The 13,761-nt window shown below is 44.4% G+C and overlaps 1 protein-coding gene across 3 annotated transcripts in view; it reads right to left on the reverse strand.

The window, feature by feature from the left end:
- Positions 1 to 13,761, reverse strand: part of scube3 (signal peptide, CUB domain, EGF-like 3) — a 52,550-nt gene that overhangs the window by 20,944 nt on the left and 17,845 nt on the right. For 2 of the 3 annotated variants that reach the window (XM_029156283.3, XM_029156284.3), the window contains exon 4: positions 6,905 to 7,039. In XM_029156283.3, the coding sequence (XP_029012116.1) occupies positions 6,905 to 7,039 (135 nt within the window). Of the gene's footprint in view, positions 1 to 2,906; positions 4,694 to 6,904; positions 7,040 to 13,761 lie in introns of those variants that run through there. The other variant, XM_041071537.2, reaches the window with a different exon arrangement.

Genomic DNA, 13,761 nt, shown 5'->3' on the forward strand with positions numbered 1-13,761 from the left:
ACGCACCTGCAGAGGAACGTGTAAAGAGGATTCTAAATGTGAATGTATCATGAATTGGAAATGTAATACATCACATATTATTCAAAGCTTTACTAAACATGGCCCACAAAGATGCCTAATGTGATGAAAAGGTAGCACAGATCACCAGCATGCATTTCCATGACTCGAAACCCTTGCTCTGTGCTGTAATAAAAGTGCTGCCTTTGCAGAAGGAGGCTGATATTTGAGTTATTCGTTGTGAAACCCTGCTACTGCTAAGGTTGCACTGACAACCCCCAATTCTCTGGCTCATTAAAAACCAAACACATCTCTTTTCCTTCTCTTCTGGCGAACAGAGAGGCAATGAGCAGGAAGACGTCTCTATTAATGTCTCATTAAATCTGCTGTCACACTGAAGGGTGTTTGGAGGTCTAACTTTCTTAATTAGCCCTTCTTTTGCTATATATTTAACTATTTGCATGTGTGTGGATGTGTCAACACCTAGAAAAGTTCATATAACCTTGCATATTCTTCCACTTAAACCCGAATGTGTTGCGTCAGTCCTGACGTGCTGTCATACAGTGTCTATGTATTCGCCTGGAAGACTACACAGCTACACAGAAAAGCATTTTCACATAGTTCTAACTTTAATTACTTATTTATGTACTTTTACCCCTGCCACATTAACCTCATGTAATTATACCCTCATGTTTTCCACACATTTTGCCAAAACCTCAACCTGCCTGTTTTTCCTCTCGATCAGGAATCTATTAAGTCTCACTTAACCAGACAACGTGAGTGTGAGAGACACTTTGGACTCGCGCGTGTCTTAAGGTCAGACCATCCTCCTCGTCTCTCCAACCGCTGCCAGTGTCCTTCTAGCAGACGAAATAAACTCAGACACTACTGTAACTGCTCTGCTAAAGAACGACTTGGTTGATGCTACAGCCCTAAAACGCAACAGGACTGAGCAAAGCGGCAATCGACAGCAGGTCAAAGTGCTGCAGACTTGTGAGTGACAAGTGGATATTTAATATGATTGTGGAATTTAGTGGTTCTTTCATTGCTGCATGTCCATCTGAAGCCAACACAAGAAACAGGGATTTATGAAGTAACAGAAGATACAATTTCCAGCCAAGTATCCTCAGTGGACAAAGGATTATTTGCTAAGGTTGTATTATGCATCCCAAAAGTCATTACACTCTCCCTTTATTTTTATGCAGTCCCTCTACCCAAATGCTACAGACCCATTCATCAATAATATGTCAGGCTGAGGCCAGAACCCGGACCTTTATCTCCCTGAGGACCATTAAAAGATCGAGTATTGACACAATGGCCCGTTTCTCCAGACCAGGCCCAGCTATCATCCCATCCCCTTCCAGTTTTTGTCATTACTGACTGTTGAAGTAGAGGGGGTGGGGGTGGGGGGGGGGGGGGGGGGGTGGGGGGTGGGGGGGGGGGGGGGGGGGGGGGTACAGAGCAATCCAGCAGATTGCAGACGACTGCATCTGCGGTGAAAGTGGATTTAGCCATTTAGCGTTGCTTTTAAGAACAGGTCATAACTTTGAAATGATGCGGTCGCAGAAGCAAATAAATCCATTGTTTTACTGGAAGGTATGAATCCTAATGTAATTATACTTTTTTGCTTGTTAGAAAGCTTTGAGTTGAGCTGAGCTGGTCCCCTCTAACCTGATGCCTTGTATATGTTTATATAGTAAATAAATAACAGCAACATCCTGTGAAGTAAAAATAATTTTTTGAAATGATTAATTTTTAAATTATTTTAGTCATTTGTTGAGCAAACTCATTTGTTTTGAGCCTCTTTGAGCCTGTCAGTCACTTTATATAGATCTGTCTCAGCAGCTGCAGGACTTGACATTAAGTGCAAATCACATCACACTGTTGAAAACCTGCAGGTCAGGACAATGAAAAAGAAGTGAAGGTACGTTAGGATTTACTGACGATGGCGACTGCTTCAGGCTACTAAGACTAGATCATCAGCTCCGGTGGAGAGATCGACTGCCTGCAAGTTAAACTTTACAGCTTGTAAGCTACAAACAAAGAGGTCGTTTTCAAGCTGTTTGCAAAAAGACTGGAGGAAAAATATCATATTCTTAACCATTAAACTAAAGGATTCTGTCTGACCACTTGCTATGCACAGAAGCTGCAGGCCCCGCACAGTTTCCTCTGATGTGGACGTGGGTGCTCCAGCTAAGACGCCAACCTCTGTGATCCTCGAACAAAAGGCCACACACTCTTAACCACAGCAGCGACGGCTCTCCTGAACCTGAAAAGTGTGTAGTGGAGAGACTGGAACAATGGGACTGCCGAGGGTTTATGGGCTGCTCTGAAAGGAGGGCTCATGGTTCACGCTGAGCTGCTGTCATATGTCTCAGAGGTGAGGTGCTGCCTTTCGCCTGACACTGGCTGAGAACATTAAGCAGCAGCCAGTGCTGGTTGGTTACAAAGTGAAAAGAAGGGGCCTAAGCATGGAGCTACCACACCATTAAAGCAACATTCCTTCCTCTTAGATAATGGGACCCTAAAAGTTTTAACAGGAGGATAAAAATGTCAACGCATGGAAAGGATAATGGGAAAGGAGCCGAACTGGACTGGGTTGAGCTGAGCTGTGACGCAGATGGTCAGACAAAGTAATGGGGCAGGCAGCAGTCAGAGGAGCAGCTCGTCCCCACTGACCATCACAGACAGGAGGGAAGAATTAATCAGAGCTACCGTTTGTAACTGCTCCTTTCACTATGTCTGTCCGAGAGGAGCCACGCACGCACGCACGCACGCACGCACACACGCACACACGCACACACGCACACACGCACACACGCACACACGCACACACGCACACACGCACACACGCACACACACACACACACACACACAAAGTATATCTTCATAATTGATGCGTGTTTCACCTCTCAGACAGTTACTGTAGGTACACTGCCACTCTACTCTTCACTCCCTGTCATTCTACCAAGGTCACCTCACTGAGCGGTCCCACGGGAGCCAAGTGTCCTCCCTGCAGAACAGACAGCACAGCAGCAGAAGCAAATCCACACGCCTGGTTTCTCCTCTTTCATAGACACAAAGGGTATGAGGTGCATTACAGTATGTTACTGCAGAAAGCAGTCTGCTGTTGGCGTTAGAGCCAAGACAGCCAAGTGTTGGTGGAAAAACCCCACTGGCACTGAGGCAATCGGCAGCAGCACGCAGGGTCTAAGAGATGGCCTCCAACAAACCCACGAGCAAGAGGGGATGCCCGGCGTAAATGAGGCACAGAGAATTCAGTGGCAGAGCAGCCAGCAGCCACCGATGTATATTTTTTTAAGGACGGGGTGAGGCATGAGGCCTGTGGAGGGAGGATGAGAAAAGATAAAGAAATTTGGGGACGCCGGTGACACCCGGTAGCAGGCGAGATCAGGAAAAGAGCCTGGTTATATGGTTGGGCTGCAGAGCAATGGAGCAGGGACTTCAACACTTGTAAAAACAGTTCTGTGGCCAAGGCCCAGTCGGGCAGACAGGCTTGCTGTGAACGTGCACATACCGTGTCAGCTCCGGCACAGTAGGACGAACACGTGGCACGATCCACAAACGCACATAAAACCCATAAAAGCCCGTTTTAGCAGTGCATTACTTCACTAAATTAAAACATGCATACAGTCTGCTGAATGCATTTAACACTGCAGAATCTGTTCTTTATCCAAAAAACAATAAAAGCAAACAAACAACAGGAAACAAAGAATCGGAGACACATAATGCACCTTTCTGTGATGGCGGTACTTTGCTCTCTCTTCTGTTTAATCCGATATGTGATAAACGTCCGTCTTACGCAAACCTCACTCAGTGTGAATTTATGTTTATTGGTTTGTGACTACACTTCGGATGCGTGAGCACATTGGCCTATTAAGGGATTTACGACAGTAATGAAAGTTGAAGACTTCAGGGTTCATGTAATCAAACTTTTCCCTGCCCTGATTTTCAGACCTAATGCAATCATCAGGCGGTTTCGAACATTCAGACTGGTACATGCAGCTTTCCTTTCAAAGTCAGGAAGCTTGCATCACGTTGTCTGCCAGAATAAAGAGAGGTTAGATCCAGAGGCCTCGACTTCTTGTTAAAAAGTTACATCCCTCCTGTAACTGATGCTGTGCTGCACTTTGCCAGTCGAGTCTGCCAAGCTCATGATTCGACTCTCAAATCGCATTATCATACTTCATGTCTTCTGAGCTGAAGACAAAGGAACTGAAAACAGAAGTAACTGTATGTGACTTACATAACAGCCGTCAGGGCTCACTTTAGATAATTGCTCTGAGGATATTCAGAAACGTAGACGACTAAAATTATGGGTTGACCGAGTTGAAATTCCTGAATTGCAATGTGCTGGATCGCGTCTCACACACATATGTCGCTGTTATCTTCCTATATGAAGGAGACAATAAATCAAACATAAAGCAGTGGAGCCCTCCTTGACCTAAATGGCATTCCTATCAACCACTAAGCATCTTGGCTGGCCTTTCAAAGGCTTTTTGTTCCTTGACTGGGAGAATGTTTGGGAGGAGTAAATGAACTGTTACATTTTGGCCAGCGAGGCTTTGGGGCCTTCATTTGGCCGGAGCTATTCCTGCACAGGAGGGGAGGGAGGCAGGTCTAATAAGACACAGGCCAGCAGAAGCCTTGTCATTAGCTGAGAGGCTGGTGGACCACTACTGCCTAATTGTAAATCTACCGGCTCTCTGTCGAGGCACTGAGACCTTGCATTGGCTAGACAGGGATCAGCTGACCCATTAAAGAGAGCAGTAGAGAACAATGGACAGCACCCCTGAAGAAGAAAGGACCCAGTAGAATCCGTCTGCAGTGGCACACCTGACAGATTAGACTAGACTGGCCTGCAGATGTTTCATTAGGAAGGAAAACAGTATTTATAGCAATTCTGCAGGCGTATGTTCAGATACTGTAACACGCATAAGCTACTTCACTATTTCCCTTTTTCCTCCAGACACACACTGTTATAATAAGAGCAGCAATAATAAGCAAATGAGTCCGTGTTCTGTCTGTTAGCCTTTCAAAATAATGAAACCATGACATGGCAGCTATTTGCTGAGTGACACAGCTCTAATCTCTTGATCCAAATGGGTTTCAGCTGAAGCAATAATGTCAATATTAATATGAAACTGAAAGATTAAGAGAAACTGGGGGCATTTATCAAAAAGGAAGTAAATGAGAGAAAGGAGCTTGGGACCAAAGTGATTTGGTAGCAGTGCTTTGAAACACATGATCCAGCTTTTCACTCCACTTAAATAACAGTGTTTATGAAATGTAAACAATGACAGTTCACTAGGCCAGACTGATCTCATAAACCCTTGGTTCAGCGCTGATCTACAGCTCTACTGTTACCAGTTGCAGTGTTCAACTGAATAAAGGCAGTTTAACCAGGTGATAAACACCCAACAGAGCAACTTTCATGTATGCCTTAATATGCAACAGTTATGAACTGTTGCTGCGGTGTTTGTTTTGACTTCATTTACACAAAATGAACAAATCCTTACTGTTTGCAGACGATACATTTAGTGGAATGTCTGCAGGCTTGTGTGCAGTGACTGCAGCTGAGCTGGTTAAATATGCAAAATACAGAAGATGCAACATGTCATACCTGTACAAACCTGAAGTACAGTTTATTCAAAGCAAGTGGTGTGTGTGTGTGTGTGTGTGTGTGTGTGTGTGTGTGTGTGTGTGTGTGTGTGTGTGTGTGTGTGTTTGCTCTGTATCTTCTCCTGTCACGTCTCCATCCCACAGGAATGCTCTATAAACAAGAGGTGTGTCGGCCCCAAGCTACGCATTTAATTGTTTTCTCTGCTCTCAGTCCCCTTCAGGCCACTCTCATACCACGACACCCTAAAAAGCTGCCGAGTGCTAGATTGGTTCAATTTGAAAGCGTGGGTGGAAAACAAAAAAGATTTATCCCATTTCTTTCCACCCTTCAGACGCGAGGCACTTACCTTTGCTCACCTTTTATTTAGGCTTGTCAGGGCCGATTCCTTTGGGATTCATTCTCTCAGCTCATCGTATCATTCCAAAATGCCTAACCTTAAACATTTACAACTTACATAAATATTCTAATTTTCACCACTGAAACATGCCTGCTGCTATTTCCATAAATCATCAATGTGCATGTTGGTGAAGCTACTGTACAGCCATGTTAAGATCAGAGGGAGAAGAATTCCACAAATGTAAACAGTTCCTCTACAAATGATGCATTAAACAGATTCTTTACCCAAGTAGAACAAACTATAAAACATAAACACAAGCACTCGTTTAACAAACCATAAAAACAATGTTTTGTTCCAGGTTAGTTCCTCACTCATCCATGCAGAGACTTTCTTCAGGCCTTGTTTTAGTTCAGATTCAAATAGAAAAAATAGACTTTAAGACCTTTCAAAGTCAAGAATTTAATTCAAATTTAAATTCCAATTAAATTAAAGACTCATTCACCATTTATTACATTTCTACTATTCAGACACTGACCCTTAGGAGAAATGAGACATAAAAAAAGCACCAAACCAGTAAAACTAAACTTCCTACAAGCAGAAGTAAACTTTTGAAGTAGTGAAGTTTTGTGAAATAAAGTGCACTTTAAAAAATACATAAAAACAGATTTTGCAGTTGACTTAACATGTACTGCATATGTGAAGCAAAGTTGTTAATACTGATAAAAACACTAATATAATTATTACACTAATTCTTATTAGTTATAATTCTTACACTTCTTAGAATTAGGCTTAGGTGGATTTAGAGATGATGATTAGGGTTAAGATGAGTGTTGTGATGGTTAGGGTTAGGGGCTAGGGAAGGCATTATGTCAATGGAGGTCCTCACATCAGGACTACCAGGGTGTGTGTGTGTTTGTGTGTTTAACCTTTCGGCCTTTGGATACAGGTATGCTGGTTGTCACTTAGGAGGAACCCTTCTCTGCAGCGGCACTCGTAGCTGCCCATCATGTTGACACAGATCTGTTGGCATCCGCCGTTTCCTTCTGAGCACTCATCCACATCTGTCAGGAGGAGACACAGCCAAGCACAATTATTAAGATCAGTAATCAATAACTTAAGGGTTGAATTATTCAAATAACAGAGTTTGGTAGTTTATTAGGTAAGAAGAGTTTGTCTCCTAAGATGCAGTGATGTATAGTAAAATTCTGAATAAAGACCAGAGCATCAGAATAGAAATGTGGTACTATGGACGTGAACTTCGTTACCTTATCATTACACAGACAATGAGGACAATTGTTGGTCAACCAAACTAAACTCAGGCCAACTCAACTCAATTACCTTAGACTCCATAAATTAATATACAAGACTTTCCCGGTTATTCTTGCTTGTGAAGTTTGTACAATGCACCAACTGTTTTTGCCCTGACTTTAGGACTGAGGCTGGTCGGGTCAAACCTCCCTAAAATAGGTTTGTATGAGTGATTCACCGATTATTTTAATAGAACAAGTCATTGCACTTGATTAAGCTCAGGGAGCTCAGGGTTAAGTATTCCAAAAGTATGAAGTGTCAGTGGAATTTGCAAAATGATGGGTTTTGGACTGAATATTTTTTGCATGAACAGAAAGTAGTTTCATAAATTAGATTAGATGAAAGTCTCATTTTAATTGAAAGTAGCCCTAAAGAGACTGAAGCAGGTTCTCACACACGCAGGCACACACACGCACGCACACACAGGATTTGCTGGGAGGACATGTGTTATTGTGTCATTGAAGAAGGTTCCAGGTATGTAGAATAATGTGAAAGAGGCCATTCACTAGTTACAACAGCCAAAGGTCCGCCACAATATACCAGATGATGTTGATGTGAATGATGATGCTGATTCTTATTCTCTACACAAGAGAAATGATACTACTCAGTGATTCTACTTCTATACCTGCATAACAAACGTCTTAAGCTCCTGCTGGACAGAAACCACTGACGTGTTTAAAACATCTCCACATTGTTCCATCTTATCTGCCAAGGCATCACACCAGAGCTGTACTGAAAACCTCCAACTGTGCAGCACTAAGCCATAAAAAAATGCACACACAGCACAATCCCACGGAAGGTGGGAAACCTGATCCACCTGGTCCAGAGTACCTGCTGATGACGAGTGTCTGTCAGGCCGATGACGGGAGGAATGCAGGGAGCGGGGGGGTATGAGGGGGGATTATTGGGTGGAGAATGTGAGACAACAGACGACGCTGCCAAACCACTTCGGGTGCACACACAGCATTTGAAGGAGGTGACGCCTGGGCCTCAGCCTGTACAGGCCTGGGAATAAAAACCAGCGTGGTTTGATGTATTCTTCTCTTTGTGTGTCGTTTGGCTGCTCTGGCGGCTGCTGGATGTGACACTTCATATTCCCTCATGTCCTGGAAATCTGGGCTCCCTCCCTCACCCCTTCATCCCTCCTTCTGTTCAATGCACCAATAATCTGCTGTATATACAAGACCTTCTTTTTTAATAAACCATCACAAAATTAATTTACTGTCTGTTTGTCCAGTGTGTAAGGTCTCTAGATTAAGTTTCCTTTCTGGGAATTCTCAGCCCAGCAGAGATAGAAATTAAACTTCTGTCCTCTTCCTTCTTCTTTGTCCTCACAGACGTACAGAGATGGGAAATCAGGATAAAATGTGGCAATGCCAAATGCTCAGACACACAGTGCTCCCAAAGTGGCACCTGACTGGGCTGAGGCCTCTGAGGCCTCTGAGGCTGCACGTAGGTAGGTCAGGTGGGTGGCACCCCTTTACAGATGCCAAGTCCATTCCATCATCACAGCCTTCGTCTTCCCTCTGAAAAACGAACTGTTACATCATTTGAGGTCAACTGGAAAAGCATCACTCCACAGGCAGGTAAAGCAGAACAGAAGGAAAAAGTCCAGCAAAGTTAATATTTAGATGTTGAGTCTATTAAAGTCACTGTAAAGGGACGAACCTCAGTTTCATCTCTCAATCATGAAAAAAGGAACCAACAGAGAGAAAAGCTTTGAGCTGACGAAAGCTGCCAGCAACCAACAGCTGCACCTTTGCAGATAATCTGTTAGCGAGCACCAAACAAGCCTGAACTCCACCAGCCACACACACACACACACACACACACACACACACACACACACACACACACACACACACAAGCGTGTACTTACATTGAAGTGAGGACCTCCATTGACATAATGCCATAATGCCCTAGCCCTTTACCCTAACCATCACAACTAAAGGCAGACGTCTAACCTTTGCTGTAAAATCACATCTTAAACAGGCAAAGAAGTGAGGACCAGCTAAAATGTCCTCACTTTGTCAAAAGCTTTGGTAGGAAAATACATCTTTTGGTTCTCATCTCAATGCAAGTACAAGTACAAGTACAAGTACAAGTACAAGTACAAGTACAAGTACAAGTACAAGTACAAGTACAAGTACAAGTACCACACACACACACACACACACACACACACACACACACACACACACACACACACACACACACACACACACACACACACACACACTCTTACATGCAAAGGCTACGCAAATACACCAGTCCTCAACGCTTGCACAAAATACCACAGAGATATAAGCCAGCCTCAGAGAACCTGGGGGAATTCTGTTTCCATATCCTCAGCGCATCAATGAAGGTTTCATTTCCTGATTCCTTCATCCCTTCAAATGAGGCGTCGTCTGTCAGTAGATCTCTCCTGTTTAAATAGCTCCCATAATTGCCTGTGTTGTGTGCTGGGCAGGGCTGGTGTCCAAAGCAAATATTTCCAAGCGGAAAGGGGTTCTGGCATAGAGCGGGAGAAGTGCTCATGTTATTTGGACTTAGGAGAATTTTTTAAAAATGTTTTGAGAGGATGGAAAAAAAAGTCTTAATCAAGTTTAAAGGTCTGCCTCACTCCTGAGAAATGAAACGTGGGGCTGGTCGATCCCTGCTTTACTCCAGGAGACGAAGGCAAAGGGAAGGTTCAAACGCAGGGAGATTAAGAGATTGGTTGTGTTTGCGGAGGCCATGTCGGCTGGTTTCTCAGATAGCCTTGACTGTATATATAACATTTGGCCTTGTGCAGAGCTTTCGAGCCGTGTAAACATGGTGGTTGCTTTAGAGAAACTCCCAAACACTTGGAGAAATGCTCAATTCTTTGCGCCACAGTTTTTTTCTGAAGGCTCCGACATTGGGGGGGTATTTATTGCTGGCCCAAAGTGTTTCGGGTGCAGGGGGAGGGACTTGCTGCCTATCATCAAAGCAGCCCATGCATCCGCCGCTCTGTCTGGCTTCTGTCTTGATCAGAGAGAAGTGTTGCTGTGGTCTAGACAGACCAGAGACAAGAAGGTGAGTGGACAGCGAGTGGCCTCTCTGGGCATTTCATTTACAGGACCTGAGGAGGCAAACACTCTTTAATAAGGCAGCAAATCAGAGCCATGTGCAGCGAAAAGGCTGCAAAACAGCTACTGAGGGGGACGACAGGGGCCAAAACACCAACAGGCCCCAGCGTGGATGCAGCAACGCAGGAAAAAAGGTTCCAATTCAAAGATTTATTTTCTGTTCCTTCCGGAGTTTGGCGACATGGCAAATTTGTGCAGCCACTTTCCCGAAGAGTGACCACAGCAGCATGTTTAAGAGGACGGTGAAATATTCAGCCTGTTCCCGACACATGAAGACGGCGCTCGTATAAACGTCCTGACCCCTCATCTGCACAACACACACGCTCCTAAATCACCGTAATGTGAGAGAGTTGCAGGCTGGAAGTTGACGCATTGATACACGAAGAGGATTTAGCTTTGAATGTTTATTAGTTCCAGGACTTCCTGTGCGCCGGACCCACTGTGTTTAATGCAGCTAACTGATCCACATCTGCTAAGCAAACATGAATAAAATCTCTGTTTACTGTAGCGTTTCATTCTTAAATCAGCAGCGAGGCCTGATTTCTATGCTATTACATAAACAAAGCTAATAGCTCTGATTGGACTCAGACGTTTCTGACTCGGGGCCTGTCTCCCAGGTAACCATTTGGGTAAATAAGTACAGACGCTGACTCCACATCCAATCTCTCAATGAATTCCTTCCTAAATGAAAAACTTTGAGCTATGATCATCCTAAATGGTATTTCTCTGTTCCTCCAAAACAAGTCTGGAAGTATTTTAGACCAAACCCCAGGATAACTTTGGGTGGACAGGCTCATGCCAAGGAGACAAGAGGCCCCGTGCTGACGTCTGATGGCTCCCAGTCTGCTACATACTTACATCCCTAAGCCCAATCTCAGCCCTGCGCTTCCCCCTAAGGGCTGCCAGTGGGCTCAACTGGAATTGTTCATTTCATGGTGTATGGGACTGAACAATCTGGAGAGAGGAGGGTGAGAGTGTGTGTTGACACAGTCTTCAGGAGCCAGCTAAAGTAGCAAATTTGAAACTCTTCTTTCCCTCATCACTCCAACTCGTTGCCTTTGAACTGTGAAGAGACTCTCGTGTCCAAACCTGATCTGTGTATGTCACAACAAAAAGCAAAGTGACTGCTTGGCGAGGAAAGCCCACACTGTTCCATCTGCATCAGTGAGGAGTTGCTGATAGACTGTCCTGAACTCATCAGTACAGAGGGAGACGGGTTCATCAGACCAGAACAGCCGAGTCGGTCCCACGTGATGTGGTACTTAAAGCTCTTCATTCAGAGGCGGTTAAGAGGATACGGCAGCATCTAAAACGACTGCAGAGCAAATCAGAGTAACAGGATTTGATGGCTGCTCTTTCACATAGATCTTGGTCAATAGTAAATCCTCCAGTTTGATTAGCCAATCTTGCAACAAGAGCCCAAGGACTAAAGGTTGAAGATACTGGCTACCCACTCACTATGAAAACTTCAAAACCATAATACCCATTAACTGACACAAGATTTTCTGTGTTGTCAAAGCTGTAATGACTTTGCCTTGCGTTGCATATCATGTAACGTTTTTGAGGAAGGTTAACGCAGAAGGTGTGTGTGTGTGTGTGTGGACTGATGCAGCAGAAAATGACAGGTATAAATAAACGAGGCAATGACTGAAGCCGTTTCTTTACAACTCTGAAACAGCTGTAATGTCCATTTGAAGCCTGCATTGGTTTCTCGCCGTACGGCTTCATGCGTGTGAGGTATTTCCACTTTATTTGGGTCTTTTAGGGCCAGATAGTTGATTGTTGTGATTTGTGGCTCCAACAGAGTATTTGCTCAGATGCTTATGACATTAGGCTACTTGAGAGAGTTTAACAAACTCCAAATGATAAGATGGTATTTTGGTTTCTGTAGGAGCTCAACCAAAACACATAGGTCATAAATGCAGGGACGGTGGTGCTTCACAGGGTAACTAATAGCCTTCCTGCATCTGGTTTTCATTCTACAGAGGATGTATGTTTTGGATTATATTGACACTGATTCCTCTGTTTTTCCTAAGACTTGAAAAATCCTTTACAGCCACACCATGAAGGAGGTTTGCTGATTGAATAGTGTCCCTGTCTCATCTCTGCAAGATAATAATAGCAGCAGTTGTAAAAGATGTAATCAAGTTCTTCTATGCTTCACTGTAAGCTTCCAGAGGCTACAATAGCTCCCACTGAGGTAAATTATGCAGTGAGTGACATCTCACTCGGCTCAGACAGGAGCAGTGTGCTGTGATATTGCATTGCTTCCACCTTGCTGACTCCCTGACATCTTCGTGGGGTTTAGGACACACATGGGAGACCTCAGCAGCCAGCGCGTCCCCGGCGAGGCGCACGAGGCATCGTTCTGCTTCACGCTCCGCCGCCTCCTGCCACCACCCGATGTCATTATGCTGCCAACACATCCAATTACAAGGAGCTGCGCCGCACGTGCAGCGCAGAGCAAACAAAGACGACGTGGACAGGGAGGCATGTGAGCCAGCCAAACCCGTCTCACCGAGCCAACGCGGGGCTTAGAAGAGGAATTCATGCTACTCTGGGAGTTTTTACAGCGGGGCTCCCATGAAAAGCAGAGGAAATAAAATCAAAATCATCAGAGCTTTGTGTAAAAAAAACAAGATGGTAAATCCAAAGAGAAGCACCTTTAAAGTTCTCAGACTCTAAACTCAGGGTGAACTTGTGCGGATCAGGTGAGCGTCTCCCTCTGCAGACCCGGCCACATCTGGTCTATAAGGACTCTGAGGGTTTGACCTTGTCTGGGAACCAGCTGCACAGACTCGCGTCTGCAGGGCCATGGGAGCTAATCTTTTTTCAAGGGCCAAAGGGGCTTAAACCTGGAAGAGGAAGCCGGGGTCTTAACATGAAACCTCAGCTCTACCTTTTCCTGTGCTTAGTTGTGTTTGTGCTTAGGATTATTCCCTTAGCGCTGCAGAGCAGCGGCATTAGCATGAGTTAAATTCTCAACAAAATGAGTCCTTTCAGGTCACAAGCGAGAGCAGGATTTGTACTTGACAGATGCATATTTATCATTTAACGTGCTCCATCTGCAACGCGGAGACCAAAGAATGTTTGTTCGATAAATAATTAACTGTGGTGATTTATAGAGAATAAGAGAATTACTGACAAGGATCTAAAGCTTTTTGGAAAAGTCTCTACCCTCTTGCACACAGGTCATTAGCAAGAAAAACAGGGAAGGAAAAGAACTTGAAAGCTCTCTCTGTGTTTATGTGGGCTTCACTATGACAAATGATATCAAAAGGGTCGATGGATGCAACTCGGTTTGATGCTACAGCAGTAGCCACAAAGCCATAGATCGCAATTACACACCTGCGTGCGAGGCAGGA

Source organism: Betta splendens, chromosome 7 (genome assembly GCF_900634795.4).
Source record: "Betta splendens chromosome 7, fBetSpl5.4, whole genome shotgun sequence".
Lineage (NCBI taxonomy): Eukaryota > Metazoa > Chordata > Actinopteri > Anabantiformes > Osphronemidae > Betta > Betta splendens.